The sequence below is a fragment of the Mixophyes fleayi genome, chromosome 5, assembly GCF_038048845.1.
Source record: "Mixophyes fleayi isolate aMixFle1 chromosome 5, aMixFle1.hap1, whole genome shotgun sequence".
Classification (NCBI taxonomy): Eukaryota; Metazoa; Chordata; class Amphibia; order Anura; family Limnodynastidae; genus Mixophyes; species Mixophyes fleayi.
In genome coordinates this window covers 29,644,514-29,665,290 of record NC_134406.1, presented here as the reverse complement: position 1 = coordinate 29,665,290, position 20,777 = coordinate 29,644,514, and the positions used below count along the sequence as shown (strand labels likewise).

General features: G+C 40.4%; 1 protein-coding gene across 1 annotated transcript in view; it reads right to left on the bottom strand.

The window, feature by feature from the left end:
• Window positions 1–5,733: 5,733 nt before the first annotated feature.
• The window catches only part of PLXDC2 (plexin domain containing 2), a 423,045-nt gene continuing 408,001 nt past the window's right edge, over window positions 5,734–20,777 (bottom strand). Inside the window, exons 13-14 of the mRNA XM_075211933.1 lie at window positions 8,575–8,735; window positions 5,734–6,971 (exon numbers count right to left, since the gene is read on the bottom strand). Of these exons, the coding sequence (XP_075068034.1) occupies window positions 6,855–6,971; window positions 8,575–8,735 (278 nt within the window). The 3' untranslated portion in view covers window positions 5,734–6,854. The remainder of the gene's footprint in view (window positions 6,972–8,574; window positions 8,736–20,777) is intronic.

The window sequence follows — 20,777 nt, the reverse complement described above, 5'->3', positions numbered from 1 at the left end:
CTGCCATGCTGCCTTTACCCCTCTTCACAGTCTGCCATGCTGCCTTTGTCCCCCTTCTTCCTCTGCCATGCTGCTTTTGCCCTTCTTCAGTCTGGCATGCTGCCTTTGTCCCCTTCTTCCTCTGCCATGCTGCCTATACCCCCTTCTTCCTCTGCCATGCTGCCTTTGCCCACCTTGCTTCTGTTCCTTCACTTACCTTTTCTATCGATTTCTTTCTTCTCTTTTCTTCTCATTTTGTCTTCTGTCTTCTTGCCGACTCCTCTCTGTGCTACTCCTCACTGAACGTCAGAGGTGATGACGTCATGCCTGACATCCAGTGCGAACGGAGGAGGGAGGAGGGGCTTCGGCACCGCGATCACATGAGTATTTTTTTTTTCATTTTTTTTTTTTAAAGGTACTCGCTCCCCCCACCAATGAAGAGGGGAGCCATCAGGGTTGGGGCCTACCAGGGGATACCCCGGCTCCCCGGCGGGCCAAGCTGATGTTCTTAGCATTGTTCTCTGGTAACCTCAAATGACCCTATATGGACAAGCTATGCACTTAGCCATTAACTTGTTATGAAAATCACTCTTATACAATTTCCAAATCAACGATTTTCAACTTGTGATGGTTGCTGGCATTTTACAAGATGTACCTGTATGGCTTGCTTTTCTTGGATTGGTAGCTTTTGTGGCAATTGAATTATCAGTTTCAATTCTCTTATGATAAAGTATTTTTTCCATACAGCATAATGATGTTTTGTGAGCAAAGAGTTAAGTGCTTCTTAGATGTGGTTGGTAGGGCAATGTTTTATGCTTATGTACCTTCTAAATGGGAGCTGTATCTTGTTGAATGATTGGCTTTTCATGAGCCTTACTTGACAAAGCTTTACAAGCACTTTCTGAAAAAAGCTTGTCTAGTGTCATTTCAATTTGTAAAGCTTTATAACCAGTATCTACAAAAACAGATTGTTTTGCTTTGTGTACACCCATAAAACATTTTTTTTTATTCTAAAGAATTTGGATGAGGCACTTTTCTTTTCTACATTATCATTGACAATAGCATTGCTTTTTATTGTGCAATGTGGAGTTGACAGAGCATATTTGCCATTTTCGCCCGTACCAGAGTTTGGGTTACTACTTGGTGTAAAATTGTCATCATCCACATCCCTCTAAAGATCACATTGCAGAATAATTGTTTAGTGTTCCTCATCCCCAAATGCTATGTTATTACTGCAACCTTCTCTTTACTGGCCTCTGTCGCTCCTGAATCTTTGACCTATACTTAAAGCTGCAGCAAGATTTATCTTCCTCTCTGGCTACACTACATCTGCCTCCCCTGTCTACCAAACTTTACACTGGCTCCCCTTCCCCATACAGAATCCTCTTCCAACTCCTCATCCTCAAGTAGAAGGCCCTCTCCAACTTCACTGCTCCATACAGCTCCAACCTCATCTCCGTACATACTCCCTCCCTCCCTCTCTAGTTGGCCAATGGCTGTCACCTTTCCTACCCTCTGGTAACCACATCTCACTCCCTTATCCAAGATTTCCCCTGTGCTCCCCCCACCACTGGAATGTTCTCCCATGTTCTATCAGACTATCCCCTAGCCTATATAGCTTCAAAGGTCTTTGAAAACTAACCTGTTTAGAAAAGCCTTACAGTCCTCCAGTTAACCATTTCACCATGTAATATACCTCACCCGTTTTCATCTCTCCCACACTTGCATCTTGCCCTCAGATCCCCTTGCATTGGCTCACCCCCATGCATCAACCATTTGTCTTCCCCTTTCCCTTTAGATTGTAAGCGCTAGTGAGCAGGTCTCCCTTCCCTCCTGTTCTCATCACCTATAAGTTTTGCTCACCAGATACACTGTGCCCCGCTTCCTTGGGCTCTCTGCCCATTGACTCCACTCCTCCATTGTCTTTGCACCTGTTTCAGTTGCACCCATGCTAATAGGCACAGGTTTTCGCCTGCACAGAACATACCCCTAGCACCCCAGTAGCTGTGTTGAGAGTTGTAGTGTTATTTGTTTATTGTATTTTACTGTTATACCATGTACTGTTGTGTTGTTTTCCCTCTGGATGGTGCTGTGGACCTTTTGTGGCTCCCTATAAATAATAATAATAATAGTAATAATAGCCACTGACACTTAACTGTAATTTAAGATGTACTTTGTTTTCACCACTACTAGGACAGGCATATTGTCCTTAAAGTCCCACAAAGGAGTGGCTAAATAAAGACACTTCTGTGTCCCAATTTGATTAAGAAAATAATACAATTTCTGGATTGTCATTACCATCTGAAATGCCAACATGGGCTAGCCAGCCCATACATTGACTTAAAGTGTTTGGCATAATGGAAGTTTGTAACTTTATTTATTTTCTTCATGCAAGTTACCATTCTCTATAAAGAAACTAATAATCAACATAGGTAACCTAGTTATTGTGGCTTTACAATGGCAACTACATTTAATTAGAGGGGGTGGACAGACTGAAAATGATAATTATAGGAACATTTTGCAAAAGTTTTGCGCCAGTCATGTAAAAAATACACCAGTTGATATCACAATGAATTGACTGTGTATTTCTACACCTGGTACGGCAATGACATTAATAGCAAGTACGGGAAAACAATTGTATGTTGTGGTGACCAGGGTGTTATAGTGAAGGCGTAAGATGTGTAAAGAACATAAAAAGAACATAAAAAAGAAGAGATAAATCAGGCAGTCAATGCTACAGTACGGTCTGCGCAGCCAAGTAGCAAATATATTGTGTATGTGAATATACATTATTCTATAAATATAATAGTCAGTCACGGAGAGCATCGACAGATGTTTAAAATCCAGAAAGAATGTCTGTCCAAAGGGCTGTAATCTCCTGTTACAGGGCTATGGTTATGTGAGATTTGTTGATACTTCTTTATTTTTCATGCAATGTGATTGTCCTGATTTCTCTAGTGGGTGTTCATTTTTTGCTGAATAATTGAGGGAACTACCCATCTGTAGTGGTAGACACAGAACGCTATAGCTGCATTGTTGTTTGCGTCATGTCCTCAATACGTCTTGTTTGTTTTATGCCGAACACAATATTATCATGTATCTTGTATTCAATGGTCTGCTTTCATTGGACATAATGAGAAATAAAAGAAATAGACTGCTATTTGTAGGCATTTATTGTTCATATGGAAGTGCTTAGTATATATGAGAATAAGACTAACATTTATTAATACATGTAAAGCTCTCTTGTGGTATAAGTGTGAGTGGTGCCCTTTGGGGAATGAGCTTGGGCAGAATGAGAAAACCTGGAAGAGAAAGGTTTTGAGTGAGAGTGAGTTTGAGGAGTTGAGGAAATCAGAGAGGAGCTTGAGAGAGGGAGAGGAAGAAGAAAATAGTTGAGTGTCATGGTTAAGACTGTGCCGAATTCAAGAGATACAAAGACCAAAGCATAGTGAACATGTACATTAGAAGCTGAGAGCTTGAGGGCAAACTACGAGAGTCCTGTGTGTGAGATCTAGAGAGAGAAAAAGAGAGCCTGAGCTACAACTGGGAGGTCCACCTAAGGGCATCTCATTTAGGTCTTATGGAGCACACGTTGTCACAACACATCCATGCAAACAGAGGTTGTATATATTTTTAAAGTTGACCCATGACCTGATATAGAGATGTATGTATTTTGAAGACATCGTTAGGAGAAATTAAATTGTTGTTAAGAAGGTTCTCCTTCTCCCGAGAGCCCCTTATCATATTGAGTATGTCCCCTTATTAAATCATTTAGATGGAGGAACTTCCTCTGGAACCCCTCCATTTCCTTAAACAATAGTACAATGGATCCCCCAAACAACAGATTTCAGTTTTGATGTTCGTAAGTATGAGATTCCTTGTAACATGCATCAATGTGTCTGTCAAAGTGCTCTGCGTGGAAAAAGAAGTTGTTGGCGGTGAGTTCAGTAAGAACGCCACCCAGAATGTAAAGGACATCTCCACCTTAAGTGGAGCTTTCAATAATTAAATATACATTCCATGTACAGCAAATAGGGGGAGTCTCCCACTGGAGGTGGAGTTGTCTTTTAAAATGTTGTTTTGTGTGGAGTTCAGTGCAATGTTATATAATACATACTCCTACTTGTCTGAGGTGTTGCATTTCCAGAGGGATTCCTTTGAAGGTTCTAACTCTCTAGGGATGCACACATCTCCATTCCTACTGCCTACCTCTCTCAAACAGGTAGTAATGTTATCTATGCCCCTCGTAAGTGAGCTTCCCATTCATGCAAATGGAACATTTATGGGGAAGGGCATTGACAACACTGCTATGTGTTTGAAGCAGGTGGTCTATCATTATTATAAAAGTAGAGTGTAACTCTAAACACATTTATAGATAGATCTTTTTAGTGCCTGAACAATCTGCAGATATTGGTATTTCTAAATATAGTACACAGCAAAAAGAGCCATTTACAGATTATAACAAGGGCTAGACTGGGTGGCGGGGGAGGGGAGGCATATGGCCCCCCGGCTGGTCCCATAGTGGGCTACCTTGGGCTGGGTCACTGGGCCACCTGCATTATTTTTCCTTTAAAATGCACCTAGTTGAGTCTTGCCCCACAGGCTAAAATTTCCCAGCCCTCGCCTGATTATAGCACTTACGGCCAGCTTAATGTGTATTACCTGAAGCTTTCTCGACAACTCTAGTGTCTTAGTGGTACAATTTCCATTAAAAGCCAGCCACACATGCACTGATATTGGTGATGATATTGGCAAAGTGGACCAAAATATTTGGTATACAGAAGAAATAAACTGGATCAGAAATGACTGCTGTTGGGGTGTGCGCAGTTATGGAACCCCGAGTTACTTGGGCACTCAGCCCAAGCTCTGAATGGCCAGATCTGTTCTATTCTGCCCCATGTACACAAGCGCTATTCATTAGTGTTTTAAATTCTATGTTTACCCGTTTGGGAATACACAGGCTTTTAAAGAAATGCATGAGATATCCATAGTGTAGCATATTGAGTGCTGTAATGTGACAAGTTAGTGCTGCCATTGACACGGGTGAATGCAGCTTCGTAAAGATGGATCAATAGTGCTTTTATACATAGGACCTTAGCCATCTATTTGTGTGGTCACATTGGAAACTAATTCTGCTGCTTGGCTAATTATTTTGGAGGATAGATGAACACTTACTTTTATAAATGTATATGTGATCCTTCAGCGGCTGTACCAGGCCACTCAACCACAGAAAACAATTGCCTAAATGGTAGCAAAGTGTTTGTTGTAGCGATCTTTAACTTACGCTGAGAAGCTGCAAAAACAGCTAGAGGAATTCTTGTTGGACCTTAACAGCTGAATTTATTGTTTGATCAATAAAGAACAAAAGCGAAGTCATCAGGTTTGCTGTATGTAACATATTTGGAAAGGTTGCAAGAGAGAAAAATACCATTTGATATACTTCCTCTTTCATGAACAACATCAACCTCTTGACCCATTCGATTATGGACAGTAGCTTCTTATAAGCCCTTGTGTTAAGCCTCCGCTAATTCATAATGATGATGGATATATTATTATGGTACAAACCTATGAAACACACACATTGCATACACAGATAACACAAAAACTTTGCAGTGTGACATTTAGATTATGCAGGCTTGTGTAAAGACTTGTGTAAATGTGTTTACACTGTATTTATTATTATAAGTTGACCGGTTTGTAACATAACACTACTACAAAGTTTCCTGAGAAGACTTTGGGCAATATTTGCAAAAGTCAGTTGAGCTGATTTTATTTGTAATATATGTATAGTTCAGAAAAACGTATGGACTGTGACTGTTTCAATTCCTGTTTGGGACAATGTTTCAACTACACAACATGCACCCTGATCAGCTAATGGAGCCTTTGTGACGAATGACCAAGATTGACGCATCACATTCATAATCTGCAGTATGTTTGGCGTTTTATCCAAATACAGATATTTGCAACTTGGAATTTGTGTGTACAAACAACCCATTTTCAGCTCAAAAATAATATTGCTTTTTTTTTTATCCCAGACATTCTAAATATTTTTCAGGACCAAGGTTAGCGCCCTACACCAGAGGCCACAATGCAAATGACTTCATGACCTCAGGTCACACAACACATCGAACCTTTGAAAATGTCACCCATCACCTGCAACTCCACGCTCATTCATGAATCTATTTAATGCATCTAGAATCCTGATGACAGCTGTGGTCTCCGGTACAGGTTACCTGTGGGAACATTTGTAGACATAAATAGAAGAAAAGGAATATCACTTTGTCCACATTTGGAATATTTATGTAAAGCACAATATTTAGACAGCAAGAAACCACGTTGGATCATGGTTATATATTTGGGTCATTAACGCCTATGTGCACTCTCTGTAGAAATGGTTGGAAAAAAAAAATCACTTATCCAGAAGCATAAGTATAACTTATTCCTTAATACTGACATGTTGTTTTGTCTGGTCATTTGCATCTGCTAAGCTGTATGTTGTTGTAAAGGTGAGATTTACAAATACATAATTCATATTTCTTATATCTCCAAGACATGGAGATCTCGTTTAAGCACAAACATTTGTCCTTGGTTTGAGTCTCTTCTCGAGCCAGTAGAAGAGTTCTAGCCCATCCACTACTGTTGTCCTGCTATATTGCCCGGGACGTACTACGTAATTCCACAATAGGAAGACTACTGAGTGGCGTTTGAATTTCAGAGTAAAGACATTTTTCTCCTGGATCAGAAATCGTGAGAAGTCCTCTTTGTGCCTCTGTAGAGGTAGCTCACAGCATTATTTATTTTTTTCCTGGAAAATATATGCAAAAATTAAATGTCTTCCACCAGAAACCAGTACTGGTGCATTGTTCCAAAAAATCTCAGCACTGCTCTGATACAATGAAACCTTCTTTTTCTCCCACAGGTTCTACTTCAGCATAAGCAGGGTGTCCTGATCCTCTCCGGAACTTCATTGCTGGCCACCGGCTCGGACGTCGCTGTAAAGAAGAGATAACAAATTAATCACTGCTTAAGGCAATGGGAAATATAATTCCCTCTATTGTTACAGTAAATAGCCTGAAACGACATTACCCCATTCATTTTGGCTTATATGTGTTCCTCCATCTTTGTACTGTCATTCCCTGTAATTATTTTCTTTGAGCACTATTTAGCTGTGAATAAATTGTATAACCTCACCCCCAATCCTTGAAAGGATTCTCTAGTGACAAATTTATAAAAATATATATACCAATGACCAACATTTTACTGACACAATATTTATTTAATTCTAAAAAAAAATAAGAGAAAATAGTAGCATGTAGAGGAAAATAGGGTACAGGGACTGAATATAGGTGACATATAACAACAGTCAGACCAAAATGCTCTGTTTTTCGATGATCTCTCTAAAACCAAAGTAGGCCTCGAAAACCCTCATTTTAAAGATGTGACTGTAAGAATGTAGCAAAACTAGAGATGATCTGGCAAATAGTGATCTGTTGCTTTAGTCTCAGGTGTGCAGTGTGATCAACATTCTGCACAAGGTCATTCTTCATACTGAGATTTGACAGATGTTTAATACATTATTGTGAAGTCAGATAGAAAACCTTTATCCAACAAAAGACAGATTTGATGTTCATGAAAGAAACATGTTTCAGTACGGTATAGCAGCTGAGAAGCCTACACAGGAATACATGTTTACAGTATTAATAAATGCGGGAAACACACAGAATACAACATTCAGACATCATCTGAGATCAAAGAGAAAAGATTCTCTGCTAAAGTACGTGTGCTAGTGGTGAAAGTGCACAGCACCCTTAAAAATAAGACTTTAAATAATAATAAAAAATATGATCCTTCAGCCTAGAGCCGAAAATATTCTGTGGATTACATTTGATGAAGACTGAGGTTGATGGCTTCGATTGACTACACTTAGTACCAGTGTTTGTAAGTATTTTGAGTTATTTTAAGGCTTTTTTATTGATATAGGGAATTTCCTTTTCTTAATATTATTATGTATACTTTAATCAAGGCTTAGGTCACCTGTGATTCTCCAGAATGCTGGGATTTGTAGCTCCACAGCAGCCAGAGAGTTGTGTCCAGGATTTAGTTCCAATTAGCTGTACAACTAATTCTCTCAATGGGCCTTATTAATTAAGGAAAGTAGAGCAAAAAAAAAGGAGTAATTTTGCACCTTGGCAAAACCATGTTGCATTAGAGGGGAAGGCACATTTAAAATGTGGGGACAGATTTATAGTAAGGGTAGGGCATGTCCTAGATCAACTTTAAATTTCAGTGTAAAAATAAAGCTACAAAGTATTTTGCACTACATGAAAAGCAGCCAGTATTTTCTTAGTGTGCAAAATAATAAAGTAATTTGCGCCCCTTGCATTGTATCATGGTTTGTCCAGGAGAAAATGTACTCATTTTTTTGCTTTACTTTAACGAATCAGGCCCAATGTGTGACCAAATGGGAAAGTGAACCTGTCACTCAGCCCTTGAGCATAGAGGCAGAACTGGCCTATAGGATGCCCGTTATATATACACACCTATAACAGTTAATGCAGCCACTTTGTAGGTGTAGTTACAAGAGTAAAACAATACCTCAATGAAGAAGAGACTAGCAGATGACGTCGGGTGATGGTACATGTAAACTGTTACAAGGATGGCAGCCACAACAACCAGAACCAACACTAGTATTCCTATAATTAATCCTGTGTGCAGAGTTCCACGCTGCTTCTCCGCTGCACTGTCATCTGTGGAGGCTGAAAGTGGAGAAAACAAGTCAGGACAAAATTTAAAAATAATACATTGTTTTACTATGATACAGTAAAATAACCTTACACAGGTTGTAGTCACTCACTGTATACCAAGTGGTATAATACTATCTGATAGGGAAGTGTAATCTTAATGTAGCTATTGAAAACGAAAAATAAACATATATACGTCACATTTGCGCTTTGATTCAGACAATGTCATTATGAACATTGGGGTAAATTAATAAACACGAGTTCACAGGTAGCTTTGAAAAAAAGGTATTGTACCCATAGCAATCAATAAGATTGTGATATTTTTCCATATTTGTCCTGTTTTCCAGTTTTCATAATGTTCTATTTGTGTTAAGCATTTGCTGTGTTACCGCAATGTAAAATTTGAAATCTTTTTTAAAAAGTATTGTGATCTCTGTTGAAATAAACATCAGTCCACGATTTGCGGAAAGGACAGATAGGCCCCTGTACGAGGGTGGTCGGAAAAAAAGAAAGCCTTGCGTGAACCTCTGCCCTCTATAGTTTTATATACACAGAACTGTTCAGGTACAGCATAAGTTACCTGTACAGGTAACACTACAATGTATACGTGTGTTGGGACACAGGAAGATAAAGTGTCTTATCCAAGGTCACAAGGAGCCGAAACTGAGACTGAAAACAGAATCTCTGGCGAGTGTCTCAGTTTAGTACATTTTACCACTTTACTACTGTATAATGTCCTATGGGAATTGCTGTGACTTGTCCTACATTATTGACATCTCTATTCAGCCTAATTACAGCAAATGGCACAATACGCTTCCCGAAATGTGGAGGATATGCTAGGTCATGCTGAATTAACCAAGCCAACTCCATTGTCGGAGCAGCACAACTAGAGCTAAATAACACATTCGATGTACTCAGTTGTGCTGTTCATCAAATATTACCGTACTTATTATTCTATATTATCTTTCAATTATAAGGTGTCACACAGGGTCTGTAGTACTGTGCATAGGGGGCTTTATTATTTATTGTGATGATACAGTACATAACTTTACGTACATACAGTTGCATATTTTGTTGCTATTAGGGCAATTTATTTACTCATAAATCAGAGACTAGGATCACAGGTCAGACTTTCACATAAACATGGCAGCATTCAGAGAAAAGTTTGAAAAATGTTCTGATTAATCCATAATTGCCATCCTTAGCAAAATCCTGTCTGGGAGATCCAAGAGGGGAGGTCAAGTGGCTGGTACGGAATCATATCGTCAGGATCTGCCTGCAAGCCTTGCATTTGCCTGGCAGCTCCTGCTTTTTGGACTTTGTTATTATATATATGTATTGTGGCAGTACCTCTGTTCACCAGAGGTGCTGCTGTTGCACATTCCTTGTGTGTATTAGGGGTTAACCTGTTCACTAATTATTCCTTGCACCTGGGTGTGTCCTTCTTATACTTGTCTCTCCCAGCATTCATTGCTGGTTATTGTTGTCCCATCCTGTTGTTACTGCCTTCTGGTATGCTTCTGGTTACTTGCTGCTTGGGATGTCTCCATACCTCCTGCTTCCCTGCATCAGCTGTGTACCTGGTGTTTTCTGAAAGTTCATATTACTTCCTGCATCAGCTTTGCACCTGGTATTTGCTACAAATTCATGATTACCTGCTATTTGTACACTTCTGCAAATAAACATAGAGTGTTTTTCACCATATTTGTGGCTCCTAGCTGTATTCCTGTATTTAATCATGAGACACATCATTTTAGTCCCGTCCCCGAGCTGTATATTTTGGGATCAGCTACTCCTTAAAGGGGTTCTCCTCTTGTGAACAACCTATCCTCAATGTAATATACCCACCATATAATAAATGTGGGGTGTCCCCAAATCGTGAATCTCTCCTGTTAAGCTAAGAAATGGTTTCCGACCAGGGGTCATGACATTGGAGGACTTCCTCCGTTCATAGCTTTTCCTTAGAGCTCTTCAATAAAGCTCCTTAGAGGTCTGCTAATGGGGGTTTTTGTAGTACTCCGCAGGGAAAATGTTCAATCTGGATTCAGGTATCTGCTGTATGGATCAAGGGGGCATGTTGAGGAAGGGTTGTTCAAATGTCACAATATATGGCCCCAATTAGGCCCTGGGCCCTACTATAAATAGTAATATATTGGATGATATAGGATATACCCTCCATTTAAAGATAAGTAAAGGCTTAAGAGAGCAATCGTTACTATAAACAACCTCTGTTACCCGTTGAACATGGGTCTGACACTCATTTTCTTTTTTGCTTATTTGCAAGACACCTTACACCTGCTTTAAAAATTAATTATACAAAATGTATAATACAATTTGTAATACATTCTGCTATCCATAAAAAATAAAATGCCGTATCAGACTGATGATAAAATATACCTTCCTTGCCCATGAAAAAGTCTTTCTTTCCAAGATGTTTTATAGCTTCCAGTTTTGTAAACAAAATATTTGTCTTTCTGAAAGCAATTTGGACACAGCGAGCTCCCTAATTACATAGATAATGAATGTCATTTGTTTTTTTTTTACAATAAATCAACACGGTTGCCCTGCAGACAGGCTTAGCACTCCTATTGTCATTTTAGTTTACAAAGTTTAAATTGATCAGTGTCTAAAATATTTATATGAGCAGAGTGATGAATAGGTAGCAGCGTACTGAACAGCATATAGATACTAATGCCAGTAAACAAACGTTCCTGGTTGCTCAATACAGTACTGGACAGAGATGCTCAGCACAGACATAGACAGAACCAAGGAGGACATTAATGTCTGGAAAATTATAGTTCAAATAAAAAAAACTATAACAAGCATATTTTCAAATGAACCCAACACCAAAACACTGTGGAGAAGCCATTTTGTGGGCTGAACCAATAGTCACCAGAAAGCAACCTAGTCAGTACTTCATGAATATTGGTCATGAAACGCCTCAGTGATGTAATAGGTTCCCAGTGAATTGATAGGGTGAATTCTCAGCCATTTTAAAGTCTCAAAATGGCTGCCTCCACTCTGTGTAGGAAACTGCATTTTAAAATACTTTTCAGTGACATTTTTTTGATGGACTGGTGTATCTTAGAACATCGTGGAGTGGATGCAGAGTGGGACAGTCGTCAATAAGTGCAGTGAGTCTCAGGTGAAATCAATCTGCACATGCCCAAAAAATGGGCACAAATACGTCCAATGAAGACTTGAGCGTTTTTGACACTTATGACCGCCTGTGCCTGGCATAATGGGATGACGGAATAATGAAGCATTCTAACATTGGGCGAGTATAGTAAAGGCGTGTTTATATGAGGAGGTGCCTGGTGGGGGACTCACTTGAGTGGCTGGAGACAGCTAAATCCTCTTTGTCCCTTTTAGGTTCCTCTGGCACTGGTGAAAGTAAATTGGAAGTGATTCACTGTCAGCCAATCAGTGGCTGGAGTGGTGAGCCAATCAGGGCTCACCCTCGGCCACATAGCCATAAGTGGTGTCATTCGGTCATCGAAAGGCAAGCTGACAAGCGCTCCAGACAGAAGACAGCGAAACGGAGTAGCACAGAAGATGCTGGGATCAAGAAGGAAGCTGATGGAAAAAAAGGATAATGAAGACAAAAGGATGAAGGTTGAAGAAAAGGCACAGGAGCGTGAAGAAGATGCGGAGAGATGCACCGAATGGGAGAAGAGGCGCTGCCGGCTGGAGGGTCTGAAAGAGACGGAGAAGCAGCAGTGGGAGGCAAAAAAGCTGTAAGGTTCCCCCCCTGCTGCCACCGAAAGCTGCCGGATTAAGGTAAGGCCCTCTTCAAGCCCATGCTTGTACTTTGTCCTTTCCTACATTATTCTTCTCGGGCACAAGGCGTTAGGGAGACTGATGCCAGAAAAGATTGATTTTGTATGGGGTTATTTGAAGTAATTTCAGGATCTGTGTGTGACCCCAGTATACTCTCTGCTAGTACTAAAGTCCAGTATTCTGTATGTGCACATGTGCTGGATACATTAAATCATAGACAAAGGGACATATTCAATTCTTTTGAATCCCTGCGGCGTTAAAACTACTACCGTTATTACGGTAATAGTAGGCTGGATTTCAGCTTGTGGCTCAAGGAGCTGTGAGCTGAAATCCAGCGAGAAAACTACCGTAATAGCGGTATTTACGCGCACTATTACCGTAATGACGGTAATAGCGCGCGCGCCGCAAGATTTTGGGTGTTTTCGCCAACAATTGAATATACCCCAAAGAGTAATATGTACTACATTAGTGATCTCTCTTAGGCTTTGTGTACATGGCCATTCATTTTAAGCACAGTATGATCTATCACACGTATCTATTAATAACATTGGCAATAAGGGCCAATTTTAATGATCAGGGCTGGGTGCCAATACTAATTCCTGAAGAAGTTAGGCACACAATGTTATAATCGTAGCCTGAATGGATAAGACATAATTTGAAGGTGTGATGTTCTCTTAAGAATGGCAGATGTTTTGAAGAGACATAGATGCCAAATAATTATATAAATACATATATAGCCACGTTTATGATAATATTTCTATGTGTAACTATATAGAAATGGATTTATTGCACATACAACACAACAACCATCAGAAGTTTGCTCTCATTTTTCAACTTGTACTAGAAAAAATATAAAATGATTGGTTGTTTTGGGCAACACCTCGGTTTCTGTGGAACAGTTTTCTCTAACGATCCAAGAGTAAAGCCCTATCTCTGGCGAAAACTGGTGTGTTATCGTGCAGTTTTGCTGGCTCTCTGTGAAAGCTTCCTCATGCAAGGGACACAGTGGCGCATGCAGGGGGGGTTTCTGGTTTCCCAGAAACCCCTCCCCTTCGGGAACCAACGGTACTCCACAGCAGCCGCGGCGCTGTCAAAGAAGCGTCCGCGGCAGTGCTGTAATGTAGTATAATACAGCACTGCCGCGGATGCTTATTGACAGCGCCGCGGCTGCTGTAGAATTCAGACTCGCTGAAATGGAGCTGCTGCGCATGCGCAGCAGCTCCCTCTCGCTCTATTTTTTTTTTCCCGGGGGGGCGGAAACCCCCCCTTCTAAATCCTGCGTTCGCCTCTGGGACACTATCACCACTGCCAACCAGTATCGTCAGACAGCTGATTGTCACAGGTTTTCTATTGCAAGTGGCAATAAAAGCCCAGAACTATCGACACCTAATAGTAAATAGACCCCTTAATATGCCAGAGGGAAAATAAAATAAATTCCATTTACTGTAGAAGGAGAATGACCCATTACAGAGTTGCCCAATGTGGGGATAAGTATCTCGTGAACAGCACTGGTCCCAGACATCGGACCCTCGCCTATCTGCTTGTTTGGAAGAAAGTACAATTTAGGGGAATATTTATAAATCTCTAAATATGTTTTTCAAGTATTTTTTAGTCTAAATTTCTGTTGTTGACTATTTCATTTATTTAAAATGCTGTCAAATACAACATTTTTCATGGGGGGGGGGGTATTCTGTTGTCCCATTTTTCTTTTCACTGGAAAAGAAATCATATGTGTTCATGCAAAAATGATATAGCAGCTATTTACAGTGTAGTGAGAGCTCCATTTCAGCCTCAAACCAGGGGAAAACCATTACTTTCAAAGCAGCTATTACTTTACATCCTGTGAAAAAGGATGTTAGACGGAGGAAAAGAACATTTCACTGGCAAAAAAAGGACATTACACCAGGTAAAGAGACTTAATGTCGTAGACAAGACTATTTTATTAATGTTGGACTTCTATTCACCAGGGAACATTGACTGTTATATAAATAGTCTGTGAAAGGTAGGTACTAGTCTTGGCAAAGTTAAAAGAAAACCTCACATTGATTATATCGGTTTTATAAATGTGCCCCAAAATGTTTGCTTAGTGTGCATATTTCCTGCAGAAAATAATCTGCAAAGTGTATCAATATGGAATTGTTTCTGGACATTGGAGCATGAAGATCTTCAGAGAGTTAACCAACCTAATAATCTGCAAATGAACAGCATAATTAATGAAATAAGACTAAGGGCTAGATTTACTAAACTGCAGGTTTGAAAAAGTGGGGATGTTGCCTATAGCAACCAATCAGATTCTAGCTGTCATTTTGTAGAATGTACTGAATAAATGACAGCTAGAATCTGATTGGTTGCTATAGGCAACATCCCCACTTTTTCAAACCCGCAGCTTAGTAAATCTAGCCCTTAAAGTCTATACATTCAGTGCCTCCTTTAGATTGGTCACATATGAAAGCGCTAACTAAACCTTATGTTTTCATGTAAACAGGTTTATATATCCGTAGGGATTATTTATTGATTCCTATCGCCACCTTCTTTTTCAATTACAATACACATATATTATATTATAAATTATAATATCATGAAGTAGTATATTTTTGTGGGTGAATTTTGTTTTATGTCTCTCTTTTTCTATCCATATAAACAGAACATTGTATATAACTTTAAAATTGCACTTGTTTTCTATTTTTGCCAATCTAACAGATTGTAAGCTCTTTGGGGTAGGGAACGCCTCTTGTTGCTGTCATGCATATTACCTTATGTTATGCATGTTTTACCCTGGTCTGTAACTTGTAATCATGTATGACGCTGTGTACATTGTTAGTGCTGTATAAAAAAAAGCCCCTATATATAGAGAGAGAATATAGTGTAAACTCCTATGGATTATGCACATAGAAATAAAAAATCTCTGACCTTTAATGCTCCCAGGTACATTTAAACAGGCCATGAAATTCTCCAGATATTGCCTAGTGTTTGGTCCCTAAATTAGTGCAATGTCCAAGAATAATTCAAACAAAATTGAAGGGCTCATCATTGGGCATGTTAAATGCAGAAGAGGGCAGCACGGTGGCTAAGTGGTTAGCGCTTCTGCCTCACAGCACTGGGGTCATGAGGTCAGATCCCAACCATGGCCTTATTTGTGTGGAGTTTGTATGTTCTCCCCGTGTTTGCGTGGGGTTTCCTCCGGGTGCTCCGGTTTCCTCCCACACTCCAAAAACATACTAGTAGGTTAATTGGCTGCTATCAGATTGACCCTTGTCTCTCTGGCTCTGTCTGTCTGTGTGTGTGTGTATGTTAGGAAATTTACACTGTAAGCTCCAATGGGGCAAGAAATGATGTGAATGAGTTCTCTGTACAGTGCTGCAGAATTAGTGGCGCTATATAAATAAATGGTGATGATGATGATGATAACCACTATCGGTCTGTGTCAAACTGCCAGGTTTGCTGTTGGTCAGGAAGAGTCCTGGCACAAGAGCAGTCATTGCTCACTTTGGTTACTTATATGTGTGAACGAATTGGAGACATCCTGTTTCTTGGTGCTATAGAGATTAACTATAATAGGGATGATCAGGGCAAAAGTACAGGATCTGGGCAGGAAGTGGCCTTACCTTCCAGATTAAAATTCAGTGGTGCTATAGCCAACATCTTCACTTTTTCAAACCCTGCAGTTTAGTAAATCTAGCCCTTAAAGTGTATTGTAATAATTTGGGTTAAGGGGCTTTATGTGTCCTCCGAGGAAAATGTAAATGTAAATTACGAGTTTCAGTGAGTGATTAAGATAGATTTACTCCACTACTGTGTGGTCAGCGTTGTTCGCAACGCTAAGTCATAACATGTACAACAATTGTGTGTGTCGCTACTAGCTACAGCTATCTATAATTCAAATAGAGAACTCTCTGAGGCCCAGTTGGTAAAGATATTAAAACCAGGATAAGAAGAGAAGAATGGGCACACGGCGTGTCATAGATAGAAGATCTGGTCATAAAAGAGGATCTCACACTAATCTATTGTGATATGTTATTTGTGTTTAGCTGGGAGACAATTCTGTCACTTCAAAGTGACAACGCTGTTCATGAGATGAATGTGCTGATAGCCCGCGGCTGGAGGTGAGAACAAAGGCCTTTTGCACCCGAGTTACCAGAGGTGCATAACTGCAAAAGAAGGTTAATGAAACCAAAAATATGCACATAGGAAAGAGTTTTCTAAAACAGCACAGAAAAAATAATAATGAAAGCGACAATAAGTAACTGGTGATTTCCATAATCAGAACTCTATTCTTTCACCTCAAGGTTACGCTTCTCAAGAGGAATTGATTTCAATCTGTTTTCACTGAGACAATAAACAAGACTGTCACATTTGAAAATAAGCCCTGCCACATATATATAGTGACAGCTCCTAAGTACAAGGCTAGCAACGGGCCCCTGGAAGCTTCTTTGCGGGAAAAACTTTATTACAATCATTACTGAGCAGCTGTTGTTACAAATTAAAGGTTAACGTGGTGGGTGGAATGTCAAAAAAATAATTAAACTACTTGAGTCTTTTATTTTTCTGGACCATAGCAGACATATGGTATTATGTTTCTTATGCATAATGCAAAAAACATAAAGAATAGAATCTGGACGAATAAAAATACGCTATGCTGGTCAACAAGGAAAGATAAAATAAGATGTAAAATAGTTCATACATAGGATCATGCTTTCTCTACTTTAAATGATATTAAAATTAATGTGCTTGTGCCATGTGCTGTTATACGGGTCACAGAAATCTTAGGTGATTTCTTATATCAATAATAATTTACAGTAGATATCTGTTATTCCTTATTATCAGGGGTGTAGCAAGGAGCCATGGCACCCGCAGCAAGCCCCCCCCCCACCGCTGATTCTATTCTTTACTCCCCCTTGGTTCTCTCTTCCTTCCTGATTTGCTCCAGCCCCTCTCTCCCCTCCCTCTCTTCACCTGTCAGTACCTTACTTACAGACTCCTCTCCAGCAACATCTGCCATGCAGCAAGGTACTTTTTTCTTTTTCACCCCTCCAAGCTCCCATAAGCATCTCAGATGTGACAAATGGCACTGCAACTCTTAAGGGAGACAGAAGCAGGGTCGTCTTTCCGACTGGACACGATGGGCATTTGCCCGGGGGCCCAGCAGGCAAGGGAGCCCAAGGCAGGATGAAAATAAAAAATCCTGTAAAAAACAAAACAAAAAAAAACGTACCTTTTGCGGTCACCTGACCGTTCAGGACCGTTCAGGTCAGGTGGCAATCCGGCTTCCTCCCTGGCCCCCTCTTTGCGCTCGCAATGAATGTTGGGAGTGATGACATCATCACGCCCGACATTCACTGTGAGCACAGCACGGTGGAGCGGAGAACAGAGACAGCGACAGCTCACAAAAAGGAAGAAAAGGGGATCGGACTCGGAGAACAAGACAACTGAAAGGTAAGTTAAGGGGGATTTGATCCTCTAGCTGAAGGGATGCTGAGTGAGCACATGTAGATAAAGGGGTCCATAATGTTGTTAAGATGGCCCTGGCCGGAAGTAGGTGAAAGAAGAGGATAACAAAAAAGACACCTCTGGAGTTATATTCTAGGGGGCCGAATGTTCACCTTGATCACCCCCTTTGATCCTGCTGGCACCCTACAGCACATCTAGTACCCGGACCACATGCTCTACCTACACTACATCCAGGCTTATCACACACAAGTTTTTCTTATGTACACTAAAGTGATGACTTCAGTACTTACCGATTATAAGTCATCAGATATTTCAGTGTATACATATATATTTTACAGGAGTTTATACATAGACTAACATCACTTTTGTATTATATTAATCCTATTAAAAAAATCAGACATAATACATAAAGTAATATTTCTGAAACACACTTAGAGCACCAGGTGTTATGTATGGATTCAGACTCTTAGGGGACGAATCAAAGTGTTGTGCCGCGGAGTTCTTGCGGAATGGTGAAGAGATTCCATGGTGACGGAACATCATTCCACTGAGGTGTGCAGGAACATCCGCAATGCTGGGGAGCCCGTACATGTTGGCCGTCACACGGCTTTGAACTGAATTGGCCCATTAACTATTTTTAATCCGTGACCCTAATTTAATTTGAAAGTCAAGGTGCAATCCACGATTCAGCTCTGGGAATTTTGGACTGTTAACTCCTGATAATGGTAAAAACTTTTTCCTCAGTAAATCAAACTTGGTGAAAACTGCAAAAATGTGGAATGTGGAAAAATAAAAGCTTCACGAGACTACATATTATCTAGGAGGTCAGTAACACTCAAATATTGTGTAAACCAAGAAGCCTGTGGCACCATCATCTCCTTTCTCCAAGCAGTACTGCAGGGATAATGTAGGGTAGGGAGATGTCATGATGAGAAGCATCAAGGGTAATACCTCTGGGGGAATTGTGCCACTTTGTAGCAAGCTGTTATCTGATTGGGTGCTGACCCAGGAGTTTGTTGGTACTTTACTCTAACCCCCGAGGGGCTATATATATGAGATTTATGTTTGGTCCCTACAGTGTTATGTTAGTACTAGAGTTCTGTCATTAGTGTGTTAATGACTCTTATTGCATGTGTATTAGTATGCATCTCATTTTTTATTAAGAAACAATAGAAATGGTAAACATCTCTATTTTTTAGTTATCCTAAAGAACAATGTTAAGGGTAAAATGGGTCTGGAGGGAGGATTAAAAGTATAAAACTCCTGAGAAGCAAGAGCTTAATGTCAGTACTTATGGTATGAATCTAATGTACATGTCTGAGTGTCTCTCAAACTGATTACTGCATGGGCAGAGGATGTGGCAGATTTGTGGTTTTGTAGTCTAAGAGAGAGTATAGAGAGAAAAAGAGAAATATATGTAGCAATAATTATCAACAGTCTGGAGCCTAGAACAGGTACATTGCCTGTAATCATCAACAGTCTGGAGCCTAGAACAGGTACATTGCCTGTAATCATCAACAGTCTGGAGACTAGAACAGGTACATTGCCTGTAATCATCAACAGTCTGGAGCCTAGAACAGGTACATTGCCTGTAATCATCAACAGTCTGGAGACTAGTACAGGTACATTGCCTGTAATCATCAACAGCCTGGAGCCTAGAACAGGTACATTGCCTGTAATCATCAACAGCCTGGAGCCTAGTACAGGTACATTGCCTGTAATCATCAACAGTCTGGAGACAAGTACAGGTACATTGCCTGTAATCATCAACAGTCTGGAGCCTAGTACAGGTACATTGCCTGTAATCATCAACAGTCTGGAGCCTAGTACAGGTACATTGCCTGTAATCATCAACAGTCTGGAGCCTAGAACAGGTACATTGCCTGTAATTATCAACAGCCTGGAGCCTAGTACAGGTACATTGCCTGTAATCATCAACAGCCTGGAGCCTAGTACAGGTACATTGCCTGTAATCATCAACAGTCTGGAGACTAGTACAGGTACATTGCCTGTAATCATCAACAGTCTGGAGCCTAGAACAGGTACATTGCCTGTAATCATCAACAGTCTGGAGACTAGTACAGGTACATTGCCTGTAATCATCAACAGTCTGGAGCCTAGAACAGGTACATTGCCTGTAATCATCAACAGTCTGGAGACTAGTACAGGTACATTGCCTGTAATCATCAACAGCCTGGAGCCTAGTACAGGTACATTGCCTGTAATCATCAACAGTCTGGAGCCTAGAACAGGTACATTGCCTGTAATTATCAACAGACTGGAGCCTAGTACAGGTACATTGCCTGTAATCATCAACAGCCTGGAGCCTAGTACAGGTACATTGCCTGTAATCATCAACAGTCTGGAGACTAGTACAGGTACATTGCCTGTAATCATCAACAGCCTGGAGCCTAGAACAGGTACATTGCCTGTAATCATCAACAGCCTGGAGCCTAGAACAGGTACATTGCCTGTAATCAACAGCCTGGAGCCTAGAACAGGTACATTGCCTGTAATCATCAAAAGCCTGGAGCCTAGTACAGGTACATTGCCTGTAATCATTAAAAGCCTGGAGCCTAGAACAGGTACATTGCCTGTAATCATCAACAGTCTGGAGACTAGTACAGGTACATTGCCTGTAATCATCAACAGTCTGGAGCCTAGAACAGGTACATTGCCTGTAATCATCAACAGTCTGGAGACTAGTACAGGTACATTGCCTGTAATCATCAACAGCCTGGAGCCTAGTACAGGTACATTGCCTGTAATCATCAACAGTCTGGAGCCTAGAACAGGTACATTGCCTGTAATTATCAACAGCCTGGAGCC